The sequence below is a fragment of the Hemicordylus capensis genome, chromosome 1, assembly GCF_027244095.1.
Source record: "Hemicordylus capensis ecotype Gifberg chromosome 1, rHemCap1.1.pri, whole genome shotgun sequence".
In the NCBI taxonomy this organism is placed as follows: domain Eukaryota; kingdom Metazoa; phylum Chordata; class Lepidosauria; order Squamata; family Cordylidae; genus Hemicordylus; species Hemicordylus capensis.
In genome coordinates, this window is record NC_069657.1 from 135,694,091 (window position 1) to 135,717,114 (window position 23,024).

Below are 23,024 nucleotides of genomic sequence, written 5' to 3' on the forward strand. Positions count from 1 at the left end.
GCGGGGCAAGGAGCGAGGAAACGATCGAGCGACTGTCAGAGAGCATGAGCTCTTCCTTCTGCCTTGGACTAATCCTGGACTGCATCACGGGGCCACCTTACGTCACGCAGAGCGACTGGTGAATGGGCTGGGGTAGTAGAAAAGGGGTGGGGAAAGAGAGTCTTTTTTTCTATGTGTGACTGCGAAGCAGAACCCCGACCTTTGAATGCCTTCCAGGCTCGCGTCGATGACGTCTGTGTAGCATGAAAGAACGGGCGGAGACCAGAGGGCGTGGCCACGGGTGGTGGGCGTGTCTTCTCGCCCAATGGCGACAATGTGGGAGGTGGTTATGGGTGGGGCCAGGAGTACCAGGAGGCGGGGCTTCGCTGAGGCATGTGGCGGTGGTGGGGCTGTCGTTTCTCCTTCCTTTTGCTTCGGTGGCTGCATTCCTTCCAAGCGGGCCCGGCGGTGGAGGTCGGATGAGGCTTCCTCGGGGCGGGTAATCCTTCCAGCCCTCCCTCTGGGGGTCATTTTTGTGGGGTTGCGCGCTGTAACTCTTCGGCCTTGCCACCTGTGGCAGGGCTTTGAGGGGTTGGCTGCGCCGCTGCAGGATAGAAGTGGGTCGGTGGGGGTCCCGGCACCCCAGTGCTCTGAGTTCTAGGTGCGCCTTGCCAAGTTCCAGGCGTGTGCGGAAGAGGCTCCCCCTCTGTCCTCGGGGCGCCTCCGGAGCGGTCTGCAGGAAGACTCCTCCATCCTGCCTGCTGGGGTCCAAGGGGTTTTCAGTACATCCCTTCCGTGGTTGCGAAGTCTCTCCTCCCCTCTGACTCAGCTTTGCTGTGCTGGCCAGGCTGTGTTCCCCTTTTAGCCTGCGAGGAAAAGATGCACACCTGGTGGAGTTTGCACTGTTCTTGCGTTTGCGGAGGGTGGAGTTTGGCACAGCGGGCTTTCCCTTCCCTGCAGGGGTATAGGCGAACTCAGTGAAGCCCGCAATAGCGTTTCTCTGTTTTAAAAACTCGTTGCAAAAGCATATCTGAAAGAAGGCAGGGATGAGGTTTTTGTGAAAGGTGACAGGCCCGAGAGCGGCTCAGGCAGCTGCTGAGTGAGCATTCTTATGCTGTCTCAAAAGTGTGCCACTGCAACTCTAAAAGTAGCATCTCAAATAACAGGTTTGTACGGTGTTGAATGTTCTTTTAGCCAACTGTGATCTCCCCCCTTCCCCCCCTTTCCTGTGGAATGGTAGGGCTTTTAAAGTACTGATGATAGTACTTCAAAGATGGTGGTGGGTTAAGAGGTACCTGCCAGCATCACCTGCTAAAAAGGTATCTTAATTGTTTGCCTTTCCTGTGCCTCAGGAGCTTTTAAAATGGTCTAGAATTTTAGATGTGAAGGAAAACTTATGAGTTTAATAGCTCATATAAACAATCCAGGGAAAGATTTCTCTGTGCTAGTTTTTAAAAAATCGGAAATGGCTTGTATTTATAAACAAACTACATAATTAGTTTGTTTATAAATACAAGCATATGTACAAGTGCAATCATACACCTAGACCTGCAATATTGCATGCAGTGATGTATTGTTTACCTTAATGTACATTAGCATTTAGTAAGGTATGCTAATTTATGAATTTTCATTCAGTATTCTAATAGACTGAGGCCAGTTTGAATCACATTTGTCTTTTCATATGCTTGTTCGTCTCCTGCATACCTGGGCATATTGTTGTTGTTGTTGTTTTACATTTATATCCCGCTGTTCCTCCAAGGAGCCCAGAGCGGTCTACTACATACTTGAGTTTCTCCTCACAACCCTGTGCAGCAGGTTAGGCTGAGAGAGAAGTGACTGGCCCAGAGTCACCCAGCAGGTATCATGGCTGAATGGGGATTTGAACTCAGGTCTCCCCAGTCCTAGTCCAGAGCTCTAACCACTACACCACACTGGCTTTCAACATTGTCACTTAAAATCAATTTAAGCTGGTGCCTCTTTCCCTGCTTTTCCTTTGCTTTCAGGAGCATGAAAGACAGTATCCCTTGAAGCAGGAAAATGCCACCATTGTTCTTGCTATGTTGATGATACAATTCACTCAGTCTACACTACAGGCTAGCACTCTAAATGGAGAATTATGTTGCCAGCTTGGCTGTCTGTTAGGGGGCTCAAGCTGTATCTAGCATGTAATGTGCTGTGACCAGTTCACAAGCCATTTGTGTTTGCTGCCTGGATGCAGCGTGCTTTCCAGTCTGGTCTCAAAGTGTATTTGGGGTGCATAGGTCAGATGCGCATGGACCTTGATTGTGCTGGTCACTGAAAATCTTCCTGATGTGACTATCTGTTTTGTGCAAAGCTGTGGTCTGTACTCGTGACTAATACCTGTTTACATAGTACTGTTTGTTTGCATTTTAGATATCCAGGCCATTCTTAGGGACTTGCTTGTGTAGAAAAATGTACCACGTGTACCAGAGGCCACACAGGTACAGTCAGCAGTTATGTCTTCTATGGCAGCTGGGAAAAGGGCTGCTGCAATCATGGGAATTCCTGCTGGCTACTTCTGTGATTGGGTGTTTCACAGGCTGCATTTCTGCACAGGAATGTGGGCACTGGGCTTGCATTTGGCTGAAGAACAGTCAGGATTGTTTGAGTTCACAGAAAACTATCTATTTGCATTTATATCTCACCCTGCCCTTTGTTGAACCCCATTCTTAGCAACTTCAAGTGATGCTTTTTATCTCTGGACCCAAGGGCGGGAATGCCTGCCTTTATATGATCCAGACTAAACCCTTGTCTGCTACCTTCTATTCTGCTGTATATTGGATTAATTTTATCTTTTTTGTAACTCATGGCTTGGCTGGCTTGCTTGAATCATCAGTATTTTGCAGCCAGAGAGCATGTGCTATCTGACTGTGATACTTGAGTCTAGAAGAGTGTGTGAACTGATCTGTAGGGGGTGAGGGATTGATATGTTAATCACCCTGACTTGTGGCAGAAGGTTGGACTCAATGGTCTTTTGTCTCCTTTTCAACTTTGTGTTTTTCATTTAAGAGGACCTTTGAGCAGTGAGGATAATAAACCCTAAGAACATCTTACCAAGGAATTCCTTATCTCATGGAATCTGTAAATTGTGGGTGATCACCTTCCTGAAATGCATCAGTCTGATCTGTGCAGGTCAAAGGGCTGGGGGGTGGGGGCAACAGCAGTTTAGCTGCCAATGTATATGCTCTGTTATGATGTGTTTTCTAAACATTTCCAGTACAGGAATGTTTATCTGGATTTTTACCCCATCCGTAATTATGTAGCTGTGTGTGTCACTGACCTTTGAAATGGCCAGAAATCTCTAATGTTTATATTACAGCATTAAAGCATTTCTGATTTTAAAAATAACTCCTATCCTCTTCTATCCAATAAGCCCAAAATATATTTGATTTACAAAATGGCATGTCTCTAAAGCTGTATTGTTAGTGTACACACACACTTACGCATACATACAAGATGAATGGGCTTAATAATCTCTCTGCACCCCTTATTTCCAACTTCAAAGTATTTTGAATCCCTTCAGGCTATGAAAAATAATATAGCTACTTGTGGTTAGTGGTGTGCTCTTTGCTCCTCATGATTCAATGTGAGGTCCAAAGGTGCTAGAAAGAGGAATGTGTGGCTTTTAAAGACACACCTCTCCACACACATGGTTCTTGTCTGAAATGCATGATGGGGGAGATGACCCTCTGTTTCCATTCATGCTGTGCATTCATCGTGATGTGTGCAGTGACTAAAGCCTGCACATGCAGCACCAGTGGTAGAAAGTAGAGATAGTACAATGGATTACACCACTTCAGCCCATAGGTACAAAATAGGAGAGCATCAGAAATGCTGTGTGAAAGTCCCCGCAGGTGGCAAAGTAGCACATCAGTGAGAGAGGTTCGGGCTCTAGCTCTCCATGCTGTAATAATCTTCTGCTTAAAGGGAGGTGGTTTTTTGTTTGTTTGTATTTAATGTATGGGGGCATTCAAAAATGTTCATTTCCCCCCTCTTGCAGCCTGAAGTGGTACAGGGACAACTCTAGAACAATGTGTTCAGGGGAGCAACAAGATGGTAAAGAATATTAGTAGGGGAGTGAGGATTTGCTACACATTAAATACTTACAGAGGTCAGGTAATTAATGTTTATTTACTTTGGCCATGTTTCTATAATGAGAACAATCACAGTTAACTCTTTAACTGTGATCAGTGAGCCCCCTGCACTCCTGCCGAGCGGGTTGTGAAAACTTGGGTTTTCCAGGCTATCCTGGTTAAATCACTGTTAACCAGCATTTAACTTGGACAGATAAGCAGGATCCAATCCTGGTTATCTGTTCTGGATTCCTGGTTAAATGCTCGTTAACCTCACCGATTTAACCAAGGTAGCATGGAAAATCAAGGTTTTCACAACACTCCATGGGAGTTTGTGGGGTTTGTTAATTGAGGCTAACTCTTTAACCACGATCATTCTCATTGTGAGAAGATAGCTGGGCAGTGGCCAGGCACCAGAGCAATAAAAAGGCCCATGTTCTGCCCTTGAGGCCCTGTGCTGTACTCGGCTTTCAGTGGTGGCAGTGGCTGAGAGATTTGCTCTGCTGCAGACCTATCCCACCTTTCCCATCCCTTGGGAAAATGTGTTGCCACACTATTTAAGATGGTGCCTTTGCTCCAGTTGGTGGCACTGGGAAGAAGGCCCTAAAGGTAAAAGGTAAAGTGTGCCATCAAGTCGACTCCTGGCGCCCACAGAGCCCTATGGTTTTCTTTGGTAGAATACAAGGGGACTTTACCATTGCCTCCTCCCACGCAGTCTGAGATGATGCCTTTCAGCATCTTCCTATATTACTGCTGCCTGATATAGTACCAGCGGAGATTCGAACCAGCAACCTTCTGCTTATTAGTCAAGCATTTCCCCATTGCACCACTTAAGGTGACCTAAGAAGGCCCTACCACCTGCTTATAGGGCAAAGAGGCACATTTCAAAACTGTGATTTTCTTTATAGTAAGCAGGGGGTGATCTGATGAAGATTCCCCAGCTGCAATACTTTGACTTGAAACACTAATCTGAGTATCAGCCAATTATAATGATACTTAACATTTGTTACATTTTTGTCCTACCATTTATTTCAAGGAGCTCAGAGTGCGTACAAAGTTCTACCAGTGTTCTCTCTCATTTTTCCCCTCTGTGTGCCGAGTGAATCTTGTTCTGGGTGGCAGTATCAAAACAGTGTGAGCTCACATGCGTTCAGAGTGGGACCTTCCTGATTAAACCTGAATGGGATCTAAAATTAACTTAGCGGACATCAAAAACCGTGTGAGCGCGCACACACACACGCCTTAGAGGGAATACTGGGTTCTATCTACCCTTCCCATTTGAACCTGACTCTGAGAAAACCTGGGGAATTAGTAGAAGAATACAAGACTAACCCTTCTCACGTCACAGCCCTCTTCCAAATCAGTCCCCTTTTTGCTGCGTTCTGAAGAAATGATGGGGAATTCCAGTTGTGGAAGGTCAACATTCACCCCCAGCACAGTATCTCCAGTGACTGTTGCTGGTGTCTATCTTATGTTTCTTTTAGATTGTGAGCCCTTTGGGGACAGGGATCCATCTTATTTATTTATTATTTCTCTGTGTAAACAGCCCTGAGCCATTTTTGGAAGGGCGGTATAGAAATCGAATAAATAATAACAACATGCATCACATCTGTTTTGTCCCTTAGAAGAGCTACAAATGGGAATACATAACTCTGCCAGGTAGTACAGATTCTCTATTTCTAGGAATCAGTGAAAGTAATATTCCTTGTAGGTGTTATGCTGCATTAATACTTCCATTTGAGGTTTCTACTTGAAATTCTTAGTTTGGCTGTAGCAAACTTGTATCTCCTATGAAGAAGTTGCTATATTTCTTATACTTTCTCAAAGGAGGAAGACTTATGGATACCATGTCCATGTGTATATCTCCCTAATAACTTTTGTTTTTACAGTCCTATACAAACCAAATTCACAGCACATGAAAGGGACTCCAGGGGACCCTGAAAGGAGTATTTCACCTGGCCACTGGCCATCCACCTTTCTAAATCAAGATGACAGCCACTCAGACTATAAGTACCATCCCTCTAGAAATCATGTGTTTGCAGTCATATACAAACTAAATTCACAGCACATGAGATGGGATCCTGATGAGGTATCCTGATGGGGTATTTTTGTTACAGTCCATCATCTTGAAAACAGATGATGATCACACACGTTATAAGCATCCTCCCTTTAAAATGTTATTGAAAGACAAGAAATTCTGGTAAGAACTAATCTGCCTACTTTTCTTTCACTATAATCTTAATTGATAATTACCATCTTCACAAGTTAGCCCACTTGCACCTCAAATGTTCATGTATCCACCCTCTTGAATTAGCGTGGGTGACATCATCACAAACCATGCTGTTGAGGTGACCCTATGTGTCACTACAACTGTACTAATTCTGGTTGAAATTGGTTCCCACTTGCACCTCAGACATTCACCATCTTGAATTGGGATGGATGACATCACAAACTATTCTGTTGAGATGTCCCTACAACTGTACCATATTTGATTTAAATCTGTCCAGGCATTGTGAAGTTGATAGAGGGACACACACACACACACACACACACACACACACACACACACACACAAGCCGGGTGATCTCATAAGCTTACTTAAGAGAGTAGGCTAAAAAGTGGACAAGCAAGCCCCATTTCCAAGGACGGTTCTCAAAAGCTATCAAATGGATTTCATTCTAAACCCTTAATGTGACTTCAATGTTGACAGCAGCAGAAAGCACACTCTGTTAGTTCTAATAGAACTAATACTTTTGTGTCTTTAAAAACCGAACTAACTTCAGAGGGTATGTATATGAAAGAACAGTCTTGTGATTAACTGAGATGATTTTCATTGGGTGACGGCTGGCCCTAGCAGAAAGTTCTTATTCATAACTTACAGGCAACTTCATGCAATCTGTAACAGAGCCATGCTTGCCTCCTGTTGGCTAGTGCTTTGTTCACATAAGTTATGTCTGTAGCAGCTGTTTTGCTGAACAAAACTTGAAATTGATGTTTGGCACATTAGAAAATTGTCATTTAAGAATCCTTGTCACATCCTTGTCACATCTTAAAACAGTTGTTCTTGGGATCTGCAGTGTTATAAGCATAAAGGTGCCACCTTAAGTGGTTCAGTGGGAAATACTTGACTCACAATCAGAAGGTTGCTGGTTCGAATCTCTGCTGGTATGTTTCCTAGACTATGGGAAATACCTATATCAGGCAGCAGCGATATAGGAAGATGCTGAAAGGCATCATTTCATACTGCGTGGGAGGAGGCAATGGTAAACCCTTCCTGTATTCTAGCAAAGACAACCACAGGGCTTTGTGGGCGCCAGGAGTCAAAACTGACTAGACGGCACACTTCACCTTTATTCTCATGTACACCCTGACTCCCTTTTTGCCCTGTTTCAGTAACTACTCTGTGTGTGTGTGTGTGTGTGTGTGTGCGAGCAAGGGAGTGGTGTAACTTGACAAATGCAGCCCCTTTTTGTGGTATTTGTCTCATTTGCTTTAAGAGCTGGTCACCTCATGCAATACTGCTTTTTCCTTGGATGGTAGTAGCAATAGCAAGTAGCCAGTAGTTTGAAGAGACTTCTTCGCACAAGTGTTGCTAATGGAGCTTTCTCTCATTATTATTATTTTCTGTGAAATTGTTTTTCTCTGCACTTCAATTAAAAATGGTCTCCATCCTTCCTCACCCACCCATCTGGTGTTTTGGTGCTGTGAATCTGCTTTGTAGAACCAGGGTATTTTTGGACTGTAATTTTCAGATACCCACAGTACAACTCAGAGCTAGGAAAATAATCATCTGCAATATGTGTAAAATATTTTTTTAGCCTTTTTAATGGTCACATTGTATATCATGGTCATAGTTTTTACAGTAGGATCCAACTATACTAGCTAACGTTTTGCAGAAGAGGATATTTTCTTTGTTTTTTAAAGTGTTGACCAGTGGTCCCTCTAAATTTTGTTTCATCTCTGTGCAGAATGTGTTTTGTTCTGGCCGGCAGTATCAAGGCACTGTGTGTGCACATGCATTCAGAGTGGAGCCTTCATGATTCAACCTGAGTGGGATCTAAAATTAACTGAGCAGACATAAGAAAACTTGTGAGCATGTGCACATGCGCATGCCTTAGGGAACAGTGACAGTGACCATGCACAAAGAGAAAAATAAAGAATTGCTGTTTCATGTCCTCCTATAGAAAAGCCAGGGGTGAGCTGATGGTGCTCCATATTTTTGCAAATGGTGTTAACAGTGGTGGGATTAGTAGACACTCTTTGGGATAGATCCAGGCATTATAATACCAAGATGTTACTGTTAATGACTTTTTATTAATGGCATTATCTTGGAGCCCATTGCATAGTATGAGACCAGGCACGGAGCCAGCCGAGCGGCGGCCTGCATCCAGCCTCGCTCGGTGGCCTCCTTCAATACGCTTGTGTGCGTGATGTCAAGCACACAAGGGCGTGGCTCGGGTGCCAGAGGAGCCCAGAGCAAACTCCCACACACACACCCGGGTGCCGAGAGCCTCCCCACTCCCACGCCTGGGCCGCTGAGAGCCTGGGTGAACTCTTCACCAATTATTTCAGGCAGCTCCGACTGCCTGATGGAATGTTTTCCCCTTCCTCTCCTTCTCTGGAAGGAGAGAAAGGGGAAAACGTCCTATCAGGCAGCTGACGCTGCCTGAAATGATGAGGGGAGAGCTCATTTGGGCTCTCGGAAGCCCAGGCCACGTCCCCTTGTCACATGCAAAGGGGCATGGCCTGGGCTGCCAAGAGCCTGAACGAGCTCTCCCCTTGTCATTTCAGGCAGTGTCGGCTGCCTGATAGGATGTTTCCCCTTTCTTTTCCTCCAGAGAGGGAGAGGAAGGGGAAAACATTCTGTTAGACAGTCGGAGCTGCCTGAAATAATTGGTGAAGAGTTTGCCCGGGTGTGGGAGGGGGGAGTTTGCTCTGGGTTCCTATGGAGCCCGGGGTGGGGCTCGGTGGCCTTTTCCCATTGGCGGCCTGGGTTCTTTGAACCCTTTTGCCCAATAGTGGCTCTGCCCCTGTATGAGACAAGGGTGCCCCTTTTCACCTTTACTTTCCACTTTATGACAGAGCCATGCCTTGGTTATAAAGATAAGGGAAGACAAACAGATTAATGGAATCAAAATGGGGGAAGAACAATAGAAAATTGCACTATATGAGAATGATATAACATTGACTTTGTCAAAACTAGAAAGTTCAAATTCAGCTTTGTTTGAGAGTTTGAAACACTTTAGTCAAATTTCTGAATCCAAGGTCAAATGGGGGAAAATCAGAGCAGCTGGACATAAATATAACCCCTAGTATAGCACAGGAGCTTGCTGCTGATATATTTGGTATTGTAAAGAAAACAATCCCTCCCTATTACATAGCTAGGGATTTGGGATAAAAACAGTTTGAAAAAGATGAATGAATACAATCATAAGTGGTTTTGAGTTGTAACAGACTTAATTTACTGGCAAGCCCTTAGCATATCATGACTGGGTAGGATAGTGTTGATAAAAATTGAATATCCTTATTCCTATTTGTCAATATTCCAATGGGATGTGATCAATCTGCTTTGAAGAAATGCAAAAATTGATTTTGAACTACATATGGATTAAAAAGCCACCTAGAGTGCTACATAAGCAAATGGTTAAAGGAGTGCGGAGTCTCTCAAATACAGAGTGATACTATACAAACAAATTGATTAGTGTTTCAGTATTGTATAGAGAAGACGATAAGCTAATAAGAGCAGTGCAAGAGGGAGGCATGATAAGTCCAAAAGCATGTGATGGTACAGGAATAAGAGGAGGAAATGAGAGAATTCATTGGTAACTGCAATATATATATTTTATTTTATTTATTGAATATCTATACCGCCAAATATAGAAATCTCATGGTTGTGTACAGATTAAAACATAATATAAAATATAAAACATTTACAATTCATAAAACAGATAAAAATCACAATAGATAAACACATTAAAATTTAACAATTAGATTTCAGTTAAAAGCCTGGGGAAATGAGTACGTCTTCAGGGTCCTCCTAAAAACAAACAGAGAAGGAGATATTCTTATTTCAGCAGGGAGCGCATTCCAAAGCCCTGGGGCAGCCACAGAGAAGGCCCAGTCCCGAGCTGCCACCAAACCAGTTGGCGGCAACCATAACCATACCTCTCCAGATGATCTTAATAGGTGACAGGGTTCACAACAGAGAAGGCGCTCTCTTAAGTATCCCTTTGACCTAAGCTGTTAAGGGCTTTATAGATAGTAACAAGCACTTTGTATTTCGTTCGGAAACATATCGGCAGCCAGTGCAGTTCTTTTAGAATCGGTGTGATATGGTCCCTTTGGGTAAACCCAAAGACCAATCTGGCTGCCGCATTCTGTACCAGTTGTTGTTTCTGAACTACATACAAAAGCAGCCCTGCGTTTAGTGCATTACAGTAGTCAAGCCTAGAGGTTTCAGCCATATGTACCACCGTTTTAAGGTCATTTGTCTCCAGAAATGGCCGTATCTGGCGTATCAGCCGAAGCTGATAAAACACACTCCTGGCCACAGCCTCAACCTGAGAAACCAGAGAGAGTTTGGGATCCAGGAGTACTCCCAGCCTACGAACCTTAAGTTTTAGGGGGAGTGTAACCCCATCCAGAACAGGCAGATCTAAACCATCTCTCGGATCCCGACCGCCCTACAGACCCCCTCCATTTGCTTGGATTCAATTTCAGCCTGTTATCTCTCATCCAACCCAATATCGCCTCCAGGCAGGCACTTGGGGGTGGGGTCATACCATTTCCTGATGAAGTTGGTATGGAGAAATAAATCTGGGTGTCATCAGCATATTGATAGCATCCAGGACCAAACTTTCTGATGATCTCTCCCAGTGGTTTCATGTAAATGTTAAAAAAAACATTGGAGACAGTATGGAGCCTTGTGGAACCCCACACTTTAGCTCTCGTTCAATAAACAGTGAAAAGCTGCTACTCCTGGGGGGAAATGGTTGGTATTCCTGGAAAGCTTAACTCATGAGTATCTCAATCAATAGCTGTTTTTTAGAGATGTGCAGAACATTCTGTGGTAGGAATGTTCTGGCTTGAAATGGGCAATTTCAAGTGTTTGGAGCTTGTAACAGAATGGCCTGTATTGAGTCAGAACATTTTGGGCATTCTGAGCACCATTTTGGAATTCAAAATGGCACTCTTCTGGCCCCTGCACACATGTGGCCATCATTTGCATAGTAAGCACCACCACGCAAATGGCCGCCGCTCATGCACAGAGGCCAAAAGAGTGCCATTTGGGATTCCAAGATGGCACTCTGACCATTCCGGCATGGAACGAGGTTGCTCTGTTGGAACAACTGACTTGACCAGTTGTTCCAGTGGAACATTCCACAGATTTAGCATTCCTTTCCAAGCTTGGAACAGAACAGTAAATCAGTTTTGTGCACACCCCTACTGTTGCATATTGGGGCATGCATGGTGTGGAGAATGTGGACAGAGATAAATTTTTCTCCCTCTCGCCTAACACTAGAACCAGGGGTCATCCCATGAAACTGATAGCCAAGAAATTTAGGACCAAAAAAAGGAAGTACTTTTTTACCCAGCATATAACTAACGTATGGAATTCTGTGCCACAAGATGTGGTGACAGCCAGCAGCCTAGATGGCTTCAAGAGGGGTTTAGATAAACTCATTGAGGACAGGTCTATCAATGCCCATTAGTCTGAGGGCTGTAGGCCACCTCCAGCCTCAGAGGCAAGATGCCTCTAAATCCCAGTTGCAGGTGAGCAACAGCAGAAGAGAGGGTGTGCCCTCAGCTCTTGCCTGTAGGCTTCCCAGCGGCATCTGGCTGGCCATTGTGTGAAACAGGATGCTGGACTAGATGGGCCTTGGACCTGATTCAGCAGGCCTGTTCTTATGTTCATTTGACCAAGGTAGGAAGAAGACCTGTCCTATCCAGCTCCTGTCTCCCACACAATCACTTCTCTCTCCTGCTACCTAGTGAATGGTATGCACTCCTGCAGAAACTGAAAGACAAACCAGCTAATTATATGAGAAAGTGGAATAAAGTGTTAGAGGAAGGATTAAAAGAGGAACAGTGGGGATGACTTTGGAACAACGGCCTCATTAGTGTAATTAATATTTTTGAAAGTTCAGTGTAGTTGGGATTTGACTCAAACACATCTATAATTTGAACCATGACTGATGATGGAAATGTAGAATGGAGGATGCTCATATATCCTGTTTTGGAATCACCCATATATGAACACTCTTTTTTTATTTTTTGCAGGGGGCAGAGGAGTCCTAATGAAAATAAGATATTACTAGTTTCTCATTTTCTAAAAAGCCAAGAATAGCATTATTTGGATATGTCGAGAAGGTTTTAATGGTGGACTTTGAACGAATAACCAATTTGCTGGCTATAGCAAGCAGCTCAAAGGTTTGAAACTGTCACAAGTAAATCCTGCCAAATTTGGTGGCAAATAAAAAAAACCTGTATAATATGCAAGCAGCCAAGCATTATGACCCTCACAATTGCCAGAGTTGGTGGAAAGTCAAATAAGCAGCCAACAACTGTGGACCAGGTCTCCCCAATATACCTCTGGCCTGACCCTCTCTCTCCTCTCCTTGTGACTAATGGACTCAGTGCTCATGCTGAGCCCATTCTCCCTCAGCTTGACTGACAGGCTCAGCAGTGAGGGGAATGATGTCATTGAGCATCAGCCAATCATGTGGTAAGATGTTGCTCACCACTCTGAAGTTCTCATGAAGAGAACTCTTGTCAGAAGCTGAGTTGAGTCCTCCATTCGGGAGCCAATAGCATGTCAGTGAGTTGAGGAGGGGATCAGGGGAAGAGCAAGCTGTGGCATGGCATGTCCTTTCTTCTGGCTGGCTGAACTGGCCAGAAAAAGTCGGTTGTGGTTGTGGCTGCTGGGACTGACGAAATCCATTATTGGGCCATGGCCCCAGTGAGGATAGGACCCTAGCACAGATTGAGGTATGTATGGATTGTGGAGATCTCATGTGTGCTGGCAACATGTTGAGCTTGCTCAGTGCGAGCAAGTTCAGGATTGAGACTCTGTGTCCTACAAACACTTGTCCACCTTGCCTCTCCATCTCTTTGTACTAATTTTCCTAACTATTTGTATCTAAAATTATAGCCTGAGGCTGCTTCTGAAGACTAATGCAATGTTTTATAGGGATACATTTGGAATTAATAAATACTTATTCTAATTATAACAATTAGCCTTAATGCCACTGACCATCGCCTAAACCAGCCAGTTGTATAAGAGCATTCAGCAAGTGTGTTAAAAGCCTTTAATAATGAAATAATAATTGTACTAAAGGCATTTAAAATGAGCATCAGGAGACGGCTCTGAAACTGGCATGCTGAATAATGAGCCTGAAGTGCAGGAAAATGTTTTTATTCTGAGTTGCAGAGTCTGAAAGCTTTCTGTTGTGGCTTTTTGGATGGTTAATATGTGCTGTTTTTCTGTTGCAGGGCCAATAGTTGCTTTTGCAAGTGAGAATGTTTTTTGCAAGACATTATGTGGTGAGTTGTTTTGGGGAGTGCTGAATGTCTTTTCTGTATCGGGTTTGTTTCTAGAGTGCTGATAAACTGTTAGCAATCATGGGCACACATGCATAGGAAGGAGGTGCCTAAAATCTGTGCTGTTCCCCGATTTTCTGTTGCTTTGAGTATTATCTGTGTTGTATATTAGTTTGTTTGGTTTTAACTTTCTATTGTGTGGTGTTAATTAGAAGTGCCTTGCAGGCCTTGTAGGGCTGAAAGGCAGGATAGAAATCAACAGTCCAGGAAAAGCCTGGGGTCCACTATGTGCTCCCTTAAAGAGAACCGTACTTAAGTATGTTCCGTACTTAAAGGAACATAAGAGCAGCCCTGCTGGATCAGGCCCAAAGCCCATCTAGTCCAACATCCTGTTTCACACAGTGGCCCACCAGATGCTGCTGGAGGCCTACAGGCAGGAGTTGAGGGCATGCCCTCCCTCCTGCTGTTACTCCCCTGCAACTGGTACTCAGAGGCATCCTCAGGCATACTCGGAGGCACTAGAAGGAATTTCTACTTTCCTGAGTTAAACAGTTTTTTGGTTGAGAAGGACTGGAGTGAGCATCTGCATTAAGGACTTTTGCACACTACACAAACCTGGGTTTCATGCACAGTGTATCTTCAACAGGGAGCCATGGCCAATCCCAGCTCTCTGAAGAGTGTCTTCAATCCCTTACTGTCACTCTTCATCAGAAGCCTATAGCAGTACCAGCTGGTTGAGGTCTCTCACTTCTTTTCCACACAGTGGCTTGGATCAAAAGGTGCGCTTTGCTAGTGAGCAGACTCTTCTGCTCATGGAAGGGCTGTTTCCAACTTAGTGGAAGAGCAGTGGGTGCCAAATGCGACCCCAGATCCAGCGACGTGTACACAAACTCATTAGTTTACACAAGCTCTTTTCAAGTTCTTCTTATGGCCCACTAGAATTTATAAGCTATAGCCTGTATCTTCCTTATTCATTTTTCTCATACTGTGTAACAGTCTCTGAGACATTGTGCAGCTGCACAACATCCTTCACTCGCATCTTTTCTCCTTCTGCTCACTGATCCAGGTTCTTTGGATCCTACATCAGCAACAGAGAGAGGGGAACACCAAGTAACTTGCAGTACTGTGAGAGAGTACACTTTGGACAGAACTTTGTTCTTTGTAATTGGTGTGAGCTCATGTCCTTATCCATCTTCGGTATGGTCAGGACTGCTGTCCTGGAGTTAAACTGTTCAGCATTGAGTCAAGCAGGGAGTCCGTCTGTGAGCAGCTCAGACTGAGGAGCCAGGACAGAAGTAGAACTGAGCCAAAAGTCAGTGGGCTTTTTCAGTTCAAATTGGGAGGGGACAAAAGGTTCCATGAAACCCGTGCCTCTGCATCCCCGCCTCACCAATTTTGCTGCCAATTCAATTGCTCTCCCTGCTGTTGCTGGCTGCATTTTTTTTTAAAAGATCCTTCTGTTGTTCTTCCACTCCAGACAAGAAACTTTGCTTCTTAATTCTGCCCTCACTTTAATGGTATCTGTCTTGAAGCTGGATTGGAGTGAGGGCAGAATTAGGAAGCAAAGTTTCTTGTCTGGAGTGGAAGAACAACAGAAGACTCTTCTTTAAAAACAAGTGACCTACAGCTGTGGGATGAGTCAAGTCACTGCTAGTAAGTCGGGTGAAATTTTCACTCATATTCACATCTTGCCCCTCCTCCCACATTTGTAGCCTGCAAAGGTGATGAATTTACGGAGGTGGGTGGTATTTCTGCTCATCCTAGACAAGAATCATCAGCTTTATAGGACTAGCTATTGGCTCCTTGTGTCTCCTGATCCTCACTGGACTTAAACCTGTAGTGCAACCATCTTCCAGGGGGAGACTGCTGTGCAGTGGAGATCAGGCTAGCAGTTGCCTTTGCGGCCATGGTGGACAGGGAGAAAAATGCTTGGACCCCACTGAAGGTGCCTCCAGTTCAAGGTCCCTGATGTCCTACAGATGCTTATTATTTAGATAAAAATAAGTTCTCTGATCAGTTTACATAACAATAAGATTTACATAGCAAATAGAAGGGATATAGTATTCCTTCACTGCTGCTTGTAATTGGAAGGAAAACTGCCCTTGTGCATTTGACAGTTGCCAGTTTCCCGCCTGTATCTGCCAGGGAAATTGGTTTGTTTATACAAGATGCACCACTAACATGAGAAAATGATTGTCAATATAGCAAAAGGAAATATCGAGGCCAACATATCTGTTCCACTGAGCAGTCTTACTGCAGCATGTGACAATGGTCTGAACTGCCTGTAGCAATCCTAGTGGTGGGAGGATATGAGTAGATGAACTACAGTAACAATTTTCTTTCTGGGTTATAGGTGGGAAGGCTTGCAATAACCACATGATTCTTTATCTTTACAAATGACCTATAAGATCAAAGTGCATATTTTGTTGGGGATGATGGGAGTTGTAGTTCAAAAACTGCTGGAGGACCAAGGTTCCCCACCCCTGCCCTAGTATATACTCTTATATAGTATATACTAGTATATAGTATTTTCCTTATGTTATTGATTTCACCTGATTTGCTTGAATGATGTTGGATAGTTTGTAAAGGTCTTTTGCTCGTCTGGCAGGAAAGGAGGCCAGTATTGTAGATTATATTTTTGTTTCTTCACCACTATTAAAAATAAATTGTTTGTTCTACTACCCCTGCAAATACTGATATACTGCTTTTCAGCCAAAGTTCTCAAAGTGATTTACATAGAAAAAGAAATAATATATAGATGGTTCCCTGTCCCCAAAGGGCTCACAATGTAAAAAGAAACATAAGGTAGACACCCTGAGGGATGCTGTGCTGGAGTTGGATAGGTTTCGTTGTTCTCCCCTTGCTAATTAAGATAATTAGCAAGAGGAATTAAAAGGTATCTTCAAAAGGTGTCTCTTTGCTTAGTTAGCAGAGGTAACTGATACGGAATTGGTTCTTCAAAAAGTGATCATATATGCCTGACATATACTTTAGTGGCAGAAAATAAGGGAGTGTCTTTATTTTCCAGCTGGCACAAGAAGTAGAACTGATTGCTGTTGAGATTGTGTTGGTCTCTTTAATAAGGCCCTTGATAGTTCTGTATTGACAGTCTTTGACAATCTAGCTTTAAAAGGGCAGCCTTTTATTGGCTTAAAAATTTGCAAGCTTTCAAACCAATGCATTCTAACCCTAAATCTGCTCATAAACTTAATTTGAGGCAAAATGGATGGTTTGACCACAAAAAATATTTCATTGGAGACTAGCTCTGCTAAGTATTAACATAAACATGGCCCATAAAAGACATTTAAAGCATGCATCCTTGCACTTTGGCATGGGGTAAGTGTTCCATCTATGATCTCTTTAAGCCAAATTTATAAGTTTCAAAAAGTGTGTGTGCATGCATGTGCATAGATGATTTTCCAGGTGTCTTATGTTTTTTTTTCCAGTCTTGTATTTGCATGTTTCATGAGAAGCAATAGAGACTTGAAAGGAAACTGTTACCCCTGCACAGGTACTTGGCATTGGTTGCTAAATTCATCTGACATTTAATCAAGTGTATTTAAATATTGGTTTCCATTGTAATGCTAGTTGGATCTAGTGACCTTTCAGTGTGCATTAGCCTATTATACTGCCATACATATATGCTGTGTTGTTGCAGGACTCTGGTGCTCTGTGTTCATGAATCACAAAGACTTTTGTGATTCAGCAGCTTTTGTCCTAGAAAACATTCAGTTTTTGTGATCACTTCACTTAATACCACTTTGGCAGCATGAGAAACATTATACCACACACTCCAGAATTCTTGCTAAAACCCTTTTTTCTTCTGGACTGATTGGGAAAAAGTACAATAAAAATAAGTGTAAACACACACAGTTGAATTAAAGCCTCAAACTGTGCAGAGCTGATAGAATTAGATCTGGGGTGAACTTGCACCTTAAAATGCACACTGTATGCAAACTATTAAACTCCTACTCAGAAGGAATATTTTTTATATAGTGTTGCCATGTATATAAACTTCAAAAATAACCCAAGGTTTCTAAAAACGCAGGCAGCCATATCGATCCATCAGGAAAATATCCAAATGGGCACAATCATAGTATTTATGTGCTCGCTTTTGAGTTTCAAAGCCTGAAAAAAGAAAGCTTGTTCACTGAGAAAAAAGGAAGCTTGCTCACTGCTTTGTGATTTTTAGTTGGTCCTTATAAAAAGTATTATGACACTCTTCCTTGAGTTCTGGATAGGGTTACACACAGATGAAATTACTGAATCTGATCTGCTCAAACAATTATTGCATCATTATCTTATATTAATATCAGTCTGGATAGTATCATTTGGTGCAGTGTTAATGGGCTGATAGAGTAGATAGAACCATTAGAACCAGGGGTCATCCCCTGAAACTGATTGCCAGGTGATTTGGGACAAACAAAAGGAAGTACTTTTTCATGCAGTGCATAATTAAACTATGGAATTCTTGCCATGGGGTGTGGTGACAGCCACCATCTTGGATGATTTTAAATGCAGCTTAGATAAATCCATGGAGAACGGATCTATCACTGGTTACTAGCCTTGATGGCTATAGGTTGCCACCAAGTACAGAGGTAGGATGCCTCTGAACACTAGTTGCATGGGAGCAGTGGCAGGACAGGGGGCATGCCTTGATATTCTGCTTGTGGGCATTCCAGAAGCATCTGATGAGCCACTGTGGGAAACGGGATGTTGGACTAGATAGGCCTTAGGTCTGTTCCAGCAAGGCTGCTCTTATGTTGATGCATCATCCCACAGGATATAATGGCCCTTAGGAAATAATGGGAAACAAAGAGATGTTTGTTGTTGTAAGTCAAAGTGGCATTAACTTTCAGGCACGGTAGACCTTTCTTAGAGTTGATTCTGGACCCTTGTTAGGACTTACTACCACACCCATTTCATCTAAAAGTACCAGGTTTTCAGCGAAGCTGGCAAACCATTTCTGCCCGTCCTCCCCTTTCATACTTCTGTTCTGCTAAATCACTTGAATCCTTGCTTTAGTTGGATGCTTGGGAACATATGAATCCCCTCCTGAGGGAACCCCCAAAGTGCAGGCTGATATGTGCTAGGGTTTGTGAGAAGGACCACCCCTCAGCCTTTACATTTCTGCTTTGCTTAGATACTTTGCTTTTGCCAGGACATTGCACCCCAAGTTACAGGCAGATACATTCCAGGTTTTTAGTACAGCTGGGCATGGAGCTCTGATAGTAGCAGCATGGCCTCTTATAATAGCTGAACTGAGGGAACGTGCTGAAATTAGAATACAATAGAGAGTATGCATTGCTGATACTTTGTGGAGTGGAAAAACCAGGCAGGAGGCAAAGTCCTCTAGTAGTAATATATTTCTATGTCCCTCACTCCAAACACTGTGACTGAAAAGGAACAGAGACACAGATGAACCAATTGCAACAAGTGTTGAATTTTTATTGATTTTAACAGTAATAATATTCATTCATAACAAACATAATAAACAGAAGTGGACTTCCCGCTCATCTCTCTTCGTGAAACATCAGCTATAAAATTTACCCTTGCTATAATAATTAACAGGGCATATGATCTCAATACAAACATACCGGAAGACACATGGCAAAAGATTTGGCCATCATACTCTTCCTCCTCCCTGAATACCAAAGAACCTGCTCTTAAGGTTCTTGCAAGATGACATATATGACCTCAGCCAGACTGGCAGAAATTTTCCCCAATGCATCACCTACTTGCTGGAAGAACTGCAGCTGAAAAGGTTCCTTCTTGCATATGAGATGGTTGAGTCTCATCATATAGCAATTCGGACTTTGGGTCCATTTTCACAACTCTGCCATCCTTCAAATTTGTTTCCCTGTGCTACCTATCAATCTCTTACTGGATCTACCTCCTCCAGATTTAATACCTGGAGGGCAGAAAGAACTCTTCTCCCTGCTTGTCACCGCTGCTAGGCTCTCTTTTTGTCACTGTTGAAACAAGAAAGGTCATATTCCCATCCATAGCCGGCTTTCTAAGATCTGACAACTGATGTTACAGGACAAAATATCAGCAAATTTAAAATATGATAAAATACATGCTGGTGTACAGTATTATTCCAGATTCCAACCTTATTGGGACTATGTCTCTCAGGACAAAGATCCCATAAACACCTTGGACAAACTAAAAATTATTTTCTCCTAGTAAACTGCTCTCTAGTTCAGGTTTTAGTTTTATATTATCTTTATCAGCCTTTGTATACTGAACAGTTTGTGAATTATGGTACTTGGACTTGATTGGGGTGGGGGGAGGGTTTGGTTTTGTCACAGGGCGCGACTGTGTTAATACCATTTCCTAGGCTACAGATTATCCTTCCAGTCTATGTTCTGTATTGTTACTGAAAAGCCAATAAAATATTTTAAAAAAACAAAACATGCGGCTTGTTAGAGGATAAACATGATGTACAGTAGGTGTCTGAGTACTATTTGTACTTTTCTGCCTAACGCATGACAGCTGAGCTTTCTGTAAATAGCAGCTTATGTTTAGGCATATTGTAAAAGTTATTTGTTTTTGTTTTTTACAAGCATCACTTAGGCTCTAATTAATAAGGAGAGTTTTTAGAAATAGGTTTTTCTGATGACTTTTATTTTAATTGTGGAATGGGCTTATATGGATTATTATGCCAGGCTTTGTGTATGGAGCACATTACCCCTGACATTAGCATGATGCTAGTTATAGCATTGTGGCAGCATGATGTAAAAATTCAGGATATCGCATTAGTACACCAGCATGATAAACGTTGTTCCACATATATGGCTGCCCTCGCTAAATGTGAGGTTGCCATATTGTACAAAACTGTTGAATGTAGCAGCATGATGAGGGCAAGATTTGTGGGGTGATTTCGTTGTGTACCCACTTAAAGACTTCTCAGTCATCATAAGTTCATCTACACTGGCATCAATACATCCTATATGTGGTAAAAGAACGAGATGTTCACCAAGATGGTGATATAGCAGGTTGAACTTCTGTAGCTTGCTTCATGAAGGATAGTTCTTCAGCTACAAGAACATCAGCTGCTTTGTGCAACAATAGAGTGACGTGTATCTTTCACAGCATTAGCGAACAATTGCGAGTTAAATGTTGTGGATACGTTCTAAAGTATTGCAAAGTTCCTAGCACATCTAGGCACGGCAAAGTTGTAAAGTAACATTAAAGCTTCAATTTAAAGCAAAGTTCTTATGCAGTCTGCTTCTTTTCCTATTTAAGCAGAGTTGTACCAAATGTTTACTGCATTGATTTTCAGGTTAACAGTAATGCTTGGTGGAAGGAAAACTGCTCACCTGAAAATCAGTGCAGAAGCAGTAATGTCTGACTGCTAGTACTACTTCTGTATCATTTTCACCTTCCTTAGGACTTTTCTTCTTTATCCTAAAGTGCTCCCAGCCAACAGGAGATCATATAGTGAGTGTAACTAAAACCTAACCCTGACTAAATTACTTGATGGAACACCCATTGAAATCAATTACTCCCCTAGAGTAACTTAGTCTGGATGTCAGTCTTTGAGATTTATGAAAGTAAATGTGCCCATGATTGCAACTTAAATGCAGTATCTCAAACTTCTTCCTCATGTACCAGAACTTTAAGAACATAAGAATAGCCCTGCTGGATCAGGCCCAAGTCCTATCTAGTCCAGCATCCTGTTTCCCACACTGAGAGAGAAGAAGAAAATTGCATTACTTGGCCAAAGATTCAGATAAAAGAATGAAAGTATGATGTGCCACCTAATTGCGCAGCAGGGAAATGACTTGATTAGCAAGCCAGAGGTTGCCAGTTCAAATCCCTGCTGGTGTGTTTCCCAGATTATGAGAAACACCTAGATCAGGCAGCAGCAATACCGGAAGATGCTGAAAAGCAGCATCTCGTACTATGCAGGAGATGGCATTGGTAAACCCCTTCTGTATTCTACCAAAGACAACCACAGGGCTCTGTGATGCCAGGAGTTGACATTGACTTGGCAGCACACTTTACCTTTAATAAAGAGTTGTACCTAGCTTTTGTACTGGGCTTTTAGAGAATCTAGTTCAATTTGGGGTAATGGCATCAAATGTTATCAGAGTTTGGCTGGGACATATTTATTTATTTCTTACATTTATATCCCGCTCTTCCTCCAAGGAGCCCAGAGTACTACATACTTGAGTTTCTTCATATATCATTCCTAAGAAAGATCTCTAGGGTGGGGTCAGCAGGTTGAGGCCCCAGGCCAAATCTGACCTCCTGCATAGTATTGCCTCCCTCCCAGTGGTGTAGTTGCAAATTCAGAAGTGCAGGTGCTCTCCATGACAACTCCCATGGCCATGCCTACCTCAACAGCCAGAGAGCAGTGGTGCTCCGTCCCTGCGTGTCCCCCCTGTACTATACCCCTGCTCCGTCCCCCCACAGTTGCCAACCAAAAAGTTAGAAGAATGTGATGGTAATGGCATTTATTGCAACAGAATCTCTGGAAGATGTGGAAGGTCCTACGGTAGTTCATTTATTCCCCTTCCCCCGGTTCCTTCTCAAAATGACCTTTCAGCAAAAATAGTTGCTGAGAAGGGCTCTGGTTTTCTAGTAGTGTAGTTTAAGGACATATTTGCATTACCTAAATGGTTAATCGTATTTTGCTTTCTAGTATTCTTGTGCAGTCAGCTATCCATTGCATCTACAGAACCAGTTTTTGCTGTATAAACAAAGAAAGAAAGTGACACTATTCATAAGACAGATTAGAGAACTTGCTACACGAGAGGTGCTTTGGATGTAACCTAAATGGTACTTCTGCATTATGGTGAATATATTATCTGTGGGGTCAGTCAGTGTTGCCTCCTCACTTGGACCAAGTTCTCATTGAGATAACTGGTGTCAGGAGGACTGTACCACTTCAGATTGCAGGTGAGGGCTCATGTGATGGAATCCTTCTCCATATAAAAATATTCCTTCCACAGAGGAAATTAAAAGTCTGAGTGAAGAGGTCTACCCTAACTTTCTCCTTCATATGCCACTTTTCTATGTGTAGGAATATTTTTAGTATAGAGGAACATTCAATAATGGGGCCCTCACCTGCAGCTTGAAGTGGTGCAGTCCAGACACATGTTTACCACCTCAATGAGATATAGGTTTTTGAGATCTTGCTCCCAGATAAACAATTTTTGTTAAACCCAACTGGGGGTTGCATAAGTCACTAGCGATGTGCGAACTGGTTCAAATTCGAACCAGGGTGGTTCGAATTCGAACCGAAGCAGCCATCAGGTTCGAGCTACAGGTTCGAATTTGAACCGAACCAGGGGGTGGTTCGATTCAAACCGGTTCTGACATCCAGAAATTGGTAGGATGGTAGCTGGCACCCAGGGGTACCTGCCACCCAAACCCCAAAGCAATCGGACACTCGTACAATTT

The 23,024-nt window shown here is 43.0% G+C and overlaps 1 protein-coding gene across 8 annotated transcripts in view; it reads left to right on the top strand.

Annotated features, from left to right (window-relative positions):
• C1H11orf24 (chromosome 1 C11orf24 homolog) overlaps nt 1-23,024 on the top strand; it is a 45,153-nt gene continuing 22,129 nt past the window's right edge. For 2 of the 8 annotated variants that reach the window (XM_053285360.1, XM_053285361.1), the window contains exons 1-2: nt 375-478; nt 13,566-13,616. Coding sequence is in view for 2 of the 8 variants with exons in the window: in XM_053285355.1 (XP_053141330.1) it covers nt 1,091-1,145; nt 13,566-13,616 (106 nt within the window). In the remaining 6 variants the exon portion in view is untranslated. Of the gene's footprint in view, nt 119-327; nt 479-549; nt 1,146-13,565; nt 13,617-23,024 lie in introns of those variants that run through there. The other 6 variants (XM_053285355.1, XM_053285363.1, XM_053285357.1 and 3 more) reach the window with 6 other exon arrangements.